Source organism: Schistocerca americana, chromosome X (genome assembly GCF_021461395.2).
Source record: "Schistocerca americana isolate TAMUIC-IGC-003095 chromosome X, iqSchAmer2.1, whole genome shotgun sequence".
NCBI lineage: Eukaryota > Metazoa > Arthropoda > Insecta > Orthoptera > Acrididae > Schistocerca > Schistocerca americana.
In genome coordinates, this window is record NC_060130.1 from 404,770,032 (window position 1) to 404,783,288 (window position 13,257).

Consider the following 13,257-nt stretch of genomic DNA (forward strand, 5'->3'; position numbering starts at 1 on the left):
GAAATCCACTATCATTATTATCATAATTGTTGTTAACCTCATATTCCATGCATTTAGGAACATAATGGTATGTACATGCACTTACCATTATGTTTGTGAATCATACTGAGTACAATAGATTTGCGATTTTACATATATTTGAGTCATCTACATCATTGGGAATGTACTCAGGATCCCGATCAGAGACATCAGGATCACTAACATCATCTTAGTTTTCTTGTAACTCGTCAAAAGCAGTTACAAACACAGAAAATGTACATGGGTCCCTCTTACTGCCAGCCATTTTACCTGTCGCTTGCAATTATGTTACTGTGACAGGCAGCTACTGGTGTTCACCATGAAGTATCACCCAGATATCTGTCGAGTGAAATTAGAACTTATTCCTGGTGTATTTTATTCTGCTGCTCATAGGTAGCACCAATTGTCCTATAACTCAAAATAAATTACAATGGTGCTTACCACTGTGTTCCTTCAAGCTGCTCATATTTGAGTTGACAAGTGGATACTATAAAACTCACCTTTGGCACTGATCGTCGTAATATTTCTTTATATTCTTCCTTGTTGATTTTTTTACTGGTATAATATGGTTTCAGAGACAATTTGACTTCTTCAACTACTCGTTCCTGGCGGTTTAATTTCTTCAGGAACTGAAACAAGGAAATTGAAATAAGTAACAAAAGACATACACAAAGGCTAGCATTAGCACCACTATAACCTTCTCAATTCACTAAAAATAAATTATGGGATGAAATTGATTTGACTGACAGATTTCTCTTGTTAATTTTCGTGTTCCAGTATTCTGATGAAATTACACTTTCTTTTATTTCTCGTTCCATTCACTTTTTTCATTAATTTCCAAGAAAGATACTCTCCACAGTAAAAGCTGATTATGGATAAGTAGAATACCTCTCTACACTAATGTTGAAGAGTCTAATCTATCAAGAAGTAACAACACTCAAGTCCAATTCCTAGTGCAGGGTTGTCAATGGCATATGACACTAAACACTAAGAGCTTGTTTATTATGAACACCAATGTACAGCCAGAACAGAATGGAACTCCGAACAGTGTGTGCTGCTGTTTATACAAATACTGAATATTCCAGAATATACAAACATCATAAACATAAGAAACAATGAGGACCTTCCAGAAATTACAAAAGAACAAAGTAGTGCTGGTAGTTGGACTGGGTTTTCAATTGGTTCCCTGTAGCACACCAGTCAGTGATGCTAACTGCTACACCACAGTGCACGCACCACAGCTTGTGGCATTGCTCCCTCTCCTGGAGAAATAGTGACTTACTGTTTTTCAAGTTCGCAAGGGGGCTTACTACAGCATTCTGTATATAGATCTTGTCAATGGTCCCCTTATGGCAGCATTGGCTGATCCTCACAGTCTGGTTGCACTGTCACAGCCTCTTCACTATGACGAGCATGGGATGTAGCCCATCCTGTTGAAGCTTTGCAACTTTTGAGCAGGTCTTCAGTTTCCTTGAACGAGAGGCCCCCATCATCGATCTGCACATCTTGAGGGCTTCTTATGGAGGACATGAACAACACCTCTCTGCTTTTGTCTCCTTGACATCTTTGTATGTGACATCTGATGAGCAACAAAGGCTACAATACAGCCCAAAGTACCACTTAAATAATTTTCCTGATACTTGCACTTTCTACATAGGCGTAAACATCCATACCAAGATTCACGGCGGTATCTCACTGTTCAGTTTTGGTGTTACAGTACTCTCAGTCTTTCTCCTGGCTGTCCAGGCTCCATATCCAAACCAGCTGTCTTGCTTCTTCCATTCTGGTGATAAGGTATTGCACATAGTCTTCTAGAGTATTGTTGGGTTGAAACAGGAACAGTGTACCATTGTTCTTTTTGCACAAAACTATGGAGCAGAACGATCAGTATGAAGCCCATAAGGTCTTGTACCTCTGCTTTGTATACAAATGACACAATGGACGGTTTTGTATCCCAATCTCTTTGTTCAACATCAAAATACATTGACAGCATATCTGCCAATGTCTTATTACAGTATATTGTGAGGTAATTTGCTGTAGGTGGTGGGCAGTTATCCTGTGGGTGATGATGTAACATGAAATTATCTCTGATACTAGTCCGAATGGAAAACTTTTCCACAATCTGATATGATCACACAGGGTGCTCCGTTCTTCAAAATGGTGTTTTCTACAAGGAACTTTCCAATTTATGGAGCTTTGGCAGTCGGCATAGCTTTGGTGATAGCAAAACAGGTTGGGTATTCAGTGCACACTATTATTCATAGATTCCAATTTGTCTACTTTGGGAATCTCCCCAAGAGGTCGATTCCAATCCGGTGGAATGGAACCGTTGCAGACGAAACTGGTACAAGATGGCCTGGAGGTAATTATGGCACGTGCTTCCATCACTGGTATGGCTCACACAGTGTCTAAAGAATCAGTAGAGACCTGGCCAGTGATGTGGAGAGAGAGAGAGAGAGAGAGAGAGAGAGAGAGAGAGAGAGAGAGAGAGAGAGGAGGAAGAAAGAAACATTCACCACGAAAGAGTTAAGTAAATTGGTCACAAATTCATATTCATACAGGTATCAATGAAACATGCAAAACTGTGAACTTTGGTGGCCGACAGATGAATGTGTGATGCTACTATGTAATTTCACCGTGCAGTTGGCAAGGAGAGTAAACAACAGACATGTTGACACCAGAGCAGAATGTCTTTGCAAATTTCATTTTGTGTACTCACTGGGACAGTGACTATGCCTCATGCAGGCAAACAATATACACATATATTAGCAATTGAGGAAGGATATGTGGTTGGGCTCAAACAAGCTGGTTGGAGTAATCAACACCAACAAGGCCGTTTGCAGTGGTGTCAGGGAGATTCAGTCGGGAATCTAACTGACTGAAGTAGAATTGTTTTCAGTGATGAGTCTTGCTTCAAACTGTGCACCAATGACCAACGAAGATGTGTCTGGAGAAGCCCAGGACAGTGCTGCGATACCAACCTGACTGTTACCCACCATACAGCCTGATAACCAGGAGTGATGGTCTAATAGGGAGTGCAGCAACGACAGAGATTTCATACAGACTACCGATTCAACCACCGCCCTTGAAAGACAGTCGACTTCCTTTTGTTTGTGTCTGCTTTTAAATAACACTGTGACAATATATTCCTGATGCCTCAGTGCCCATCTAATCAGTACACCCAACAGAGCCTTCAGGCTAGGCAGCCAGCACAGGAAATGGAGGGCACTCATAACTGGGAATGGTTTGCCAAATAAAAAGGCCACAACATGTTGATGGCCCAAACAACTGCAAGACACACATTCTCAACTGCAGAGTAGTTCATTGGGGTCTAGGGGAGTATTCTGGAAGCATGAACTATCAGTATTTCAGCACCGTCCTGAATTTAAACTAGGACTGCACCCACATCACAACTGTTAACATCAGTGTGAAGTTCTGTCTCAATACTCTGATCATACAATGCTAAGACTAAAGATGATGTTAGTGTTTTCTTAATGACAAGAATACATTTCCCTCGCAGCTCATTCCCTGAAAATTTGGTATCTCCCTGCAGAATTTCCTGCAAGTGGCATGCCTTGGTGCAGAAGTCCTCTATCAATTGCTAGTAGTATGAGCACACTCCGAGTAAACTTCTCACATCACAAATGTGCTAAGGAGTTAGAAAATCTTCGACTACTCTTATTTTCTTGGAATCGGGATGAACTCCATTACCACAGTCTTCCACAACTGCCATAGAGAGAACATTTGGTAGTAGATAATACTTCTTTTGTCTGACTCCTTTTCTGTGCATTTCCTCGACATAGCTGCACCACTTGATGAATTTCTCAGTTGTTGTGATTTCCTTTACCAGAGGAGCTACATACATATTTTCTGTGACTCCTTTCAGCAAGTGTGAGATTTTGTCAGTTTCCATCATTTTTTGATTCAAAATTAGGCATAAGGCAAAAACATGCTGTATGTAGGACTGTCATTTCCCAATTACACTGAGCCTTGTTCTTCAATCGTTCTTCCAGTAAGAGGACTTGTTGCTGACTTTCACCAAATGTTTTCTTCAGTTTGTCCTGGATTTTGTCTCAGCTATCAAGTTTCTCTTTGTTGTTCACGAATCACTGATGAGCTGTACCATCCAAATAAAAGTACAAATTTGCCAAACACAATAAGTCATCCAACCTATTGTATTTGGTGACTTGGTCAAATATCTTTCAGCCATTTAGTCTCTGGACTAGCATCTCGGGAAAACACTGATGGATGCCTGTTGTGTAGGTGATTGATTGATTGAGGGAAGTTATGGGACTAAATGGCGAAGTAATCAGTCTCGCGATCCCAAGTTACACACGGAAGAGAGGGGGGTGAACTAAAAGTTTAGACACACACAGTAGAAGTTATAAAATGGTAGCCCAAATCTAAAAACTAGGAAAACACAGGGATCAAAGAATGGTCTTTGCAAGGGGGAGTGGCCATGTGTCCCAGGCCGAGAAAACCTGAAGAGAAGTCCCAATCACAAACACCCTTCCCTACTCCAGGTGTAAAACAAAACCTTATATCTGAAAATAAAAACCACATTCCTGGAGGAAACTAAGGACCAGTTCAACCACCCACGAATCGTCTGCTAATACAAAACTTCTGGAAGACTGTACTTAGTATGAAGGGCCAAAAGAAGGGGACATTCCACCAATATATGGGATACTGTCAGTCTGGCTCTATAACCACATTATGGCGGTGGTTCATTACACAAGATGAAACAAAGAGTGAGCCTGGTATGACTAATGTGTAGACTGCATAAGACAGTGGACTCCTTCCAAGAGGAGTGGAAGGTAAAGTGCCAAACCGTAGCACACTCCTTTAAATTGTCCACAGTTTATTACTGACAGCAGTATCACACCAGACGTCATGCCACTTTTGGGCAATGAGAGATGTTACATAGACCTGCAGCTGGAATCATGAAACAGAATGGGGGTAAGTATCTGCATCTCTAGCCAAACGGTCAGCCAGTTCATTCCCTGGGATGCCCACATGACTTGGGACACTGAGAAAGACAAATGAACAGACAGCACGGCCAAGGGCAGAGAGAAGGTCATGGATAACAGAGACTAATGGGTGATGAGAGTAGTATTGGTTGATAGCCTGCAGGCTGCTCATTGAGTCTGTACATATTAAAACACTATGGAGGGAGGCCTGAGAAACAAAATGGAGGGTTCTGCAAATGGCTAGGAACTCTGCTGTGAACACACTAAAACTAAATGATCCCGGCAATAAATGGTGTTCTAAGCCAGAAGGAGATGCGAAAGTATACCCTGCATTTTCTATCATCTTAGAACCATCAGTGTAGAAGATGGTAGCACCCTGGAACTCTGCAAGGATGGAATGTACAAGACACTGGAAAACCATATGGGCGACAGTGACCTCAGGACACTGGAATAGTTCGGTGCTAATCCGTGGCCTAGGCACCATCCAAGAGAGTGTGCGGGAGGAAATACAAGGAATGGATTCCAGTGAGTGAAGGGCGGTTATCAGGAGGGAGACATTCCTTGTTTGCAAAGAGGGCAGGGTACACACAATGGTCAAGGAATTGGCAAATGGTAATTTGCTACATCGCTTTTGGAGGGGAGGGCTTCCCACTTCTGTGAGAAGACTGTCAACGAGACTAGTGCGAAAGGCACCAATAGCCAGAAACATCCCACAATGAAGGACAGGGTCAAGGAGTTTCAAAGTGGAGGGAACTGCTGAACCATAAACCTGACGACCATAATCTAGTCTGGACAAGACTAGAGCACCATGCATGTAGTCTTTAGGTGGCAAATATGAGGCAGCCACATCAGCTTTATATCAAAAATAAGGTCCAAGAAACGGGTCTGTGCTACCACATCAAGGAGCTGGTCGCCTAAATAAAGTTCTGCATTGGGATGAACTGTGGGTCAACGACAAAAATGCATAATAATAAGATGGTCAATTAGGAGACCCCTACCCATTGAAGTGGTACTCCCCCACAGCGAGTGCTGGACACTGAAGTCCCTGAGGAGGAGAAATGGGGAGCGGGAGTTGCTGTATTAAGGCACACAGTTCAACATAATGAAGTGGCCTATCTGGAGAGAGGTAGACACTGCAAACAGTGAGTGCAGGAGCCTCTTGCACTCTAACTACTATTGCTTCCAGGTTGGTAAGAAGGACGATCCATTCACTAATGACATTAGCGTGAACCTAAGTGCAGACCCCTCCAGATGCTACCCCAGAGCCGGCATGGTCCTGATAAAACACAGAACATTGAAAAGTGGTCATCATGGAATGTGTTTCTTGAAGAGAAAGACAGAATGCAGAATAGGAGGAAACAAGATGACATATTTCCAGTAGCTGACGACAGTATCCATTGCAATTCCGCTGGATCATGTGGCATAAAGGAGTTGAAAGGTGGTCATTTCATTTGGTCAGTGGTCGTCACCGATTAGGATAGGGTGACATACATAAATAAGATGTCAGACTAAGGTTGCGAAGGGGGAGACGGCATTTCCGGGGGCATTGAGCGGGGGGGGGGGGGGGGGGGGGGGAGGTGTCATTTCTTCTCTTTCAGAGGTGGGGGAGGGCAGGGCGCAGAAGGAGTACAGACGTCTGCAAGATCTGGAACCCAAAGAGAGTCAGCAACCTTGGGGTGCACAAATGGTGCATCTTGTGGCTGAGTTGTGGCCTGAGAGATGCTGGGGAGAGGGGTCCTAAGCGGGGGGGAGGGGGGGGGGGCAGGGGGGGGGCACACTTCGTTGGCCGGGGAGAGGGCGTGTGGCTCCTAAAGGAGAGGTTGTGGGAAGTGCAGGGGAGGGGCAGAGGAGAGTGGGGACAGGGATGGGGTAAGGAAGACATAAGACATAGGAGGGGAAAAGGATGAAACAGAGGCAAAAGTTGAAGAAACTGACACTGGATAGAGTGTCTCATATTTTTGGCGAGCTTCAGCATAAGACAGGCAATCTAGGGACTTATACTTCTGGATCTTCCTTTCTCTCTTATAAGCTGGGCAATCTGGTGAGTGAGGGAACTGGCGGTCATGACAACTGACACACACACAGGTGGCAGAACACAGGAGCTTCCTTCGTGGAGTGGGTGTCCACAGTCACCACACAAAGGTTCCGCCATACAGCAGGAAGACATATGCCCAAAACACAAGCATCGAAAGTACTTTATGGGTGGTGGGATGTACAGCTTCTCATCTCATCTGTAGCACATAACCTTGACCTCCTCTGGGAGGATATCCCCCTCAAAAGCCAGAACGGAGGCGTTGGTATCGGTGTGGTTGTCTTTGCGATCTTTCTGCACACGTCGAACAAAATGAACACCGTGCCGCTCCAGATTAGCCATGAGTTCCTCATCAGTTTGCAGGATGAGATCCCTATGAAAAATCACTCCCTGGACAATATTGAGAGACTGTTGAGGACTAATAGACAATGTGACATTGCCAAGATGATCACAAGCATGAAGAGCTGCAGATTAAGTGGCAGAAGCAGCTTTGATCAACAGAGAGTGGGACCACATCTTACTGAGAGACTCTACTTCACCGAACTTGTCGTTGATATTATCCAAAAAACAAAAACGATGGCTTTATGGTGGTGAATGTGTCCCCGTCCATCCTAGTATAGATGAGGTAGTGGGGAAAGTGTTTCACCCTAAGATGGTGAGCCTGGGTCTCCTCCCATGGTGTAGCCAGGGAAGGGAAGGCTGCTGCATCATGCGATGCAGCATTCACTATTGAGAACGTCAGATTTTTGCAGCTTGATGTACTTCATGTGCCAAGCATCCACCCTGATACCACCCACTCTGATCAGGGGCTCTCCCCACGGGCGCCACCCAGCCACATCAAAGGCCGCCTGGCACGGCCGCTATTGCCGGGAGTTTCAATGCTCAAAGAAGATAAGTAACCACTCCTTGGCATACATGGGGAGGTAACAGCTCAGGTATCAGTAGTGTGACCTCTGTGTTGTCAGGGGGCTCAGCCAGGTAGGTACGTGACAGTCCCACCACATAGACTGGCTACACATGCTGGTGAATTAGCAGGGTGGAGAGGGGCTACGGCAGGGAAGGAAGAGGGGCTGGAAGGGGGTAGAGGAATCCACTCCATAGATGCTAGGGGAGGAGTTCTTCCCCAAATGGCTCACACTAAAAACAGAAAATTTCAAAGTGGAGGTCAAACCGAAGTGCAGACCTAAACACCACAAAGGATGAAAGAGAACAGGTGGGAGGGACAAAATTGCAAGCAATACAGGGAACCAGGTGGATAGCCAGGCCGACATAAATCAGAACACCAACAAAGGGGAAGGCAGGGGCAGTGGGAAAGGAGCAAGGATAGGGATGGAGGGAGGGGCAGGGTGAAGGAAATGCAGCCTCGGGGCCCCGTGTGCGTCACGCATGAACTCATGAAAGAGCCACAAGCCCAATTGGGGGGGGGGACGTATCTGACTTCTTGTTTTGGAACCCATTGGTATCCTGAATATTTGAACCTAGGCAACCATTTACAGCTTGTATTCCAGTTCCTGTCCATGTAAGCTACGGCTTTTGTGTTACCTGATTAGAGCAATGGTGCTGTAGCTGTTTTAAAGCAACCACCATCTCCACCAAATAATGTCACATCATAATCAAGTCCCAAGTCCAAATTCGAAAGCACATTCATCAATGAAATACAACACTTATCAATGAAAACATGTTTATTACAAACACCAATGTAGACCCAGAACAGAACTGAACTCGTGGGTGGAGAGCGCTACTATTTATACAAACATCGAATATTCCAGAACACACAAACATCATAAACATAAGAAATTACAAGGACCTTCGAGAAGTAATAATACTAAATAACAAATAATTGCTGGTGGTCAGGTTTTAACTAGCAATTCGACTTCAAAAGAGAGAGAGAGAGAGAGAGAGAGAGAGAGAGAGAGAGAACATTTTTGACACTAAATGAGCATTAATGTTTTCCAATGTATCTTCTATATGAGATTTTGAAAACAACGGTAATTTTCAAAGTACAATGGATATCATTCACCTCACTTGACTGTAGAAAAAATGTTTGATAAATGTCATTTCTGTTGAATGAGGTCATCTTCACTGTTTGTCAACAATCAGTTATCAATGTGATGAACAACAGCTGAATACAGATGCACCACCAGCTGTTGTAAACATAAGTGAGAAGCACATGGCCAGATGTGCCATGCCATGGATGGTAGTCTTACTCTGATGGAACTAAGTTTTTAATACTTACTCTGAAAAGTATACTGCAGGTAAACATAATGGAGGTAATTAATACAACAAAGATGCGTATGATGGGAATGTTTCATCCACTCTTTACCTCCATTATCTATTATACTAATTGATCTTAATTATGCATTAGATTATGAACTTAAAGTAAGAACTTAATTCGTCTAAGAAAAAAGAAATTTTAAAGTCAATGCACAAAACAAATACTGAAATACAATATTTCAGTATCTGCTAGCTATAAATTTAGTTCTGTGTACTGTTTAGTCATTTCTTTAACACATGGAAAATGACAATTTTCTTTACCTTACAGAATGCAGTTTGTTATAACTTGCTTTCAACTGTATATATTCAAAACGTAAGAACTCTCTTACCAGTTATAAGGGTGGGATGTACATGGTTAATTGAAATAAGTCATTTATATGGGAATGGTACGGAACTACAACTTTGTAAGGCCATTGTATGTTTCTACTGACCACAAAGAGAAATAGTAAAGTAAATAACTCTGTGTGTGTGTGTGTGTGTGTGTGTGTGTGTGTAGAAGGGGGGGGAGGGGGACACTCGCGTAGCTTTCCTGTTACACTGGTGGATAAAATAGTTCACAAGTTCCCTTGTGATTATATTGTCCCATATATTTACCATCTCACTGCGAGTTGACGGGAAACAAGAGCAACATAAAAAACTGAATGACATTTTATCACAGGCAATCCAGTTAGGCACTCGGGCACAGTACCTTCAAAATCATCGAGGCACTAGCCTTTCCAAGTGCAAATATCAGTGGTCTACCACACATACTTGAACTGCCAAGATAAGCTGCAATAGATAAAAGTGTGTGAATGATACTGGGCATTGCTGGCTGGCTCATTTTTTATCACTGTACAGCCACAAGTGCAACAAGTCACATAAGTTTTTGTGCTGGAAAACAACAGGAGTGTAATCATATCACCCATAGCCACCTCCTCGGTATGGAAGTCAGTCTTCCACAAAAATAACCCTTCTGCTAGATCGTCACAGACCATGAGGATCAACATGGGCACAATAAACACCTTGTTGTGTGTTTGAAGCATGGAGAAAGTCACCTAGATTGATTATCTGGTTGTACTTCACATGTTCATACACATCTTCCAAGATGTGAGGTGTCGAAGAGCATATGATTTGATGGGTTCCTCTTTCTAAAAGCTACAGTTCAAGCCGATACTAGAAAACTCACATGGGAAGTGTTTGTGTTGAATGAAAAAGCTCATATTTTTAGGCACAAGTACGACAGTTATCAGCCAAATTTTAATATAGTCAGGAGCAAACTTGCAAACAGAACCTACTGCTAAAGATCCAGTATCTCCTTATTCAACCGAAATGGGTTAAAATGAAGAAACATTGCTCAATAAAATGTAGAAAACTAAAGAACAATGGCCTTGCCTCTTCACTGCACAAAACTTTTTGTTAAAACATTTATCTTACTGATTCACCTATATAGGTGTATAAAAGCAGTGCTGTTATCATAGGTTTCTTAAAATAAAGGCACAGTTATTAAGAAAGTTTCAAAAATGTGTTAGACAATATTTCAAAACCAAATCTTCTGCTTATTAACTGCAACTGTCTAAACACATTATGCTATGTGACCAAGCATCCAAGGAATAACTCAAACTTCATCGTCACATATTTTCAGTTATTTTCATAGACAGTGGCTGCATTGATAAACTGATGTCAGTGTTTCAATGGACACTAAAGGAGCATTTTAGCTAATTAGTTGTAGCAGCATGGAAGCAAGTGTCCTGTATAATCTCTGTAGGTCATTGCCTCGTAAGAGAGATTTTACTACACAGTGAAAAGCACAGTCGTTATAACAATATACAGGTATGACAAGTTTACTATGTTAATTACTTTCCATACTATACAATGTCACACAATCTGCACTTTTGTTGTGGCAATTAGACAGAGATGTCTATGAAATTGTGAGCAATCTCTTGTGACATAGCAGCACATCAATGAGAATGCTGCAGCTACCAATACCATGGTGAACAACATGACACATGTGTAAGTCTCTCACTCGAGCCAACAATAAAACCTGGGGGGCCTGGAAAGGCTCGAGCAGTTGTCTGCGTTTACTGACAAACTTTTGATCTCTAGCACGTACCTATTGCTTGGCTGCTTAATGGAATGACTTCAGCTATAGATACTTCTTGCCCATCATTCAGGGTTACTTATTCTTCCTCATGCTGTCTGCCGATGGTCGCAGTCTTGGTAAAAATCTCTAACAATTTAGTAATCTTATGTCTACCTGTATTATTTAGGAATAAAGGAGATGGCTCACCGAAAGGCAGAAGTGCTATGTCATCAACAGGTACAGAGCTTTGCTTTGCTATCTTTCAGAATGAAATTCCTCACACACACACATGCTTGTCTCCCAACATTGTGCCACACATGTAGCGAGACAGGTGTGTGTGTGTGTGTGTGTGTGTGTGTGTGTGTGTGTGTGTGTGTGTGTGTGGAGGAGGGTTCTGCTACAAGCTTGAGAGTGGAATTTCATTCAGAAAGCTAGCAAAGCAAAGCTCTGTACCTTTTGTTTGTGTACCTGTTGACAACGTAGCACTTCTGCCTTTCGGTGAGCCATTTCCTTTATTCCTAAATAATACAGATAGACATAAGATTACTAAACTGTTAGAGATTTCTACCAAGACTACGACCATTGGCAGACAGCATGAGGAAGAACACGTAACCCTGAATGACGGGCAAGAAGTATCTATAGCTGAAGTTGAAAATGCACTTAAATGAGAAACAGAAAAGCCCCTGCAAAGGATATGATACCAAATAAAATTTAAATAAAAAATAAAATTTCTGCTACAAGCTTGAGAAAGGACTTTCATTCTGAAAGCTAGCAAAGCAAAGCTCTGTACCTTTTGTTTGTATACCTGTCGATGACGCAGTGCTTCTGTCTTTCGGTGAGTTGCCTCCTTTATTCCTAAATAATTCGTTATTCTCGACCAGAACTTTCCATACATTATTATGTCTATCTGCGACACTCTTCCTTCTAGTTCTTGAGTTCCATAATTGTAGATCTTCCTGTAGACATTCTGGTCTTTAAAAGTTTCATGTTTCAACTTTTTCAGTTGTTTGCACATGATCAGATCATCATTAAATTTCCTTAGATCTTTTCTTATTTCTTTCTGGGCAGTCTTATTAAGAGCTGTATATTCTGCTTGACTCCTTTCCATTGTCTCCTGTCTTCAATGAGTGGCATGGTACACCTGAAAGTTGGCTGTTACTAGATTTCTGGAGCAGGATCTGTTTTTCTGTACTTTGGATGCTTCCTGTAATTTTCTCAGCAAGTTTGTTTAGTTCAATGACACATTCTCAGATATTCTGTTGTATGAAGTTTCTCAGATAGTTTGCTGAAATTATGTTTTCTGTTTCAAAAATCACCCACTCTTAGGAAAGTGTGCTTTGTATCACCATTGATCACTCCCTGGTTTGATGACCACGGCTCTTCCATGTCTATTGAGATTGGATGGGTTTCTTAAAGAAGGCATTCAGAGAACAGAACTTTTCAGCTGTAATATATTCTACCATTCATTTACCTCTTTCAGTTCTACAGCCCAACGCATAGCTGCCAGAATTCCATAGGTCTCCATCTATATTTTGTCTTATTTTTGCATTGAAATCTCCCACGATGATACTCAATTGCATCTTCTAAGAATCTCTTCTTCATCAGAATTGCTGATTGGGGCATAAACTTGAGAGGATCTATATGCTAAATATGCTGTTCAATTTTCAGTCTATATCACTCTAAGAGAAATGCATACCATCTTGTGAATGAATTTTTTTATATTCCTGTTGACTAGAATAGCAACTTCACGTAAAGACATATCCTCATTATTTCATAAGATGACATGACCTGATGGCAGGGTCTCAGGTTTTTCTCCTTGTAGACTTGTCACCCAGGATATCCCATTAAATGTCTTGCAGTTATTGTTCTAGTCTGTTAGTTAGTGATGTAAGCTTTGACACACATGG

The 13,257-nt window shown here is 42.1% G+C and overlaps 1 protein-coding gene across 6 annotated transcripts in view; it reads right to left on the minus strand.

Moving 5' to 3' along the window:
• LOC124554893 (serine/arginine repetitive matrix protein 2-like) overlaps nucleotides 1–13,257 on the minus strand; it is a 391,768-nt gene that overhangs the window by 254,246 nt on the left and 124,265 nt on the right. For all 6 annotated transcript variants that reach the window (XM_047128572.1, XM_047128573.1, XM_047128575.1 and 3 more), the window contains exon 13: nucleotides 519–647. In XM_047128572.1, the coding sequence (XP_046984528.1) occupies nucleotides 519–647 (129 nt within the window). The remainder of the gene's footprint in view (nucleotides 1–518; nucleotides 648–13,257) is intronic.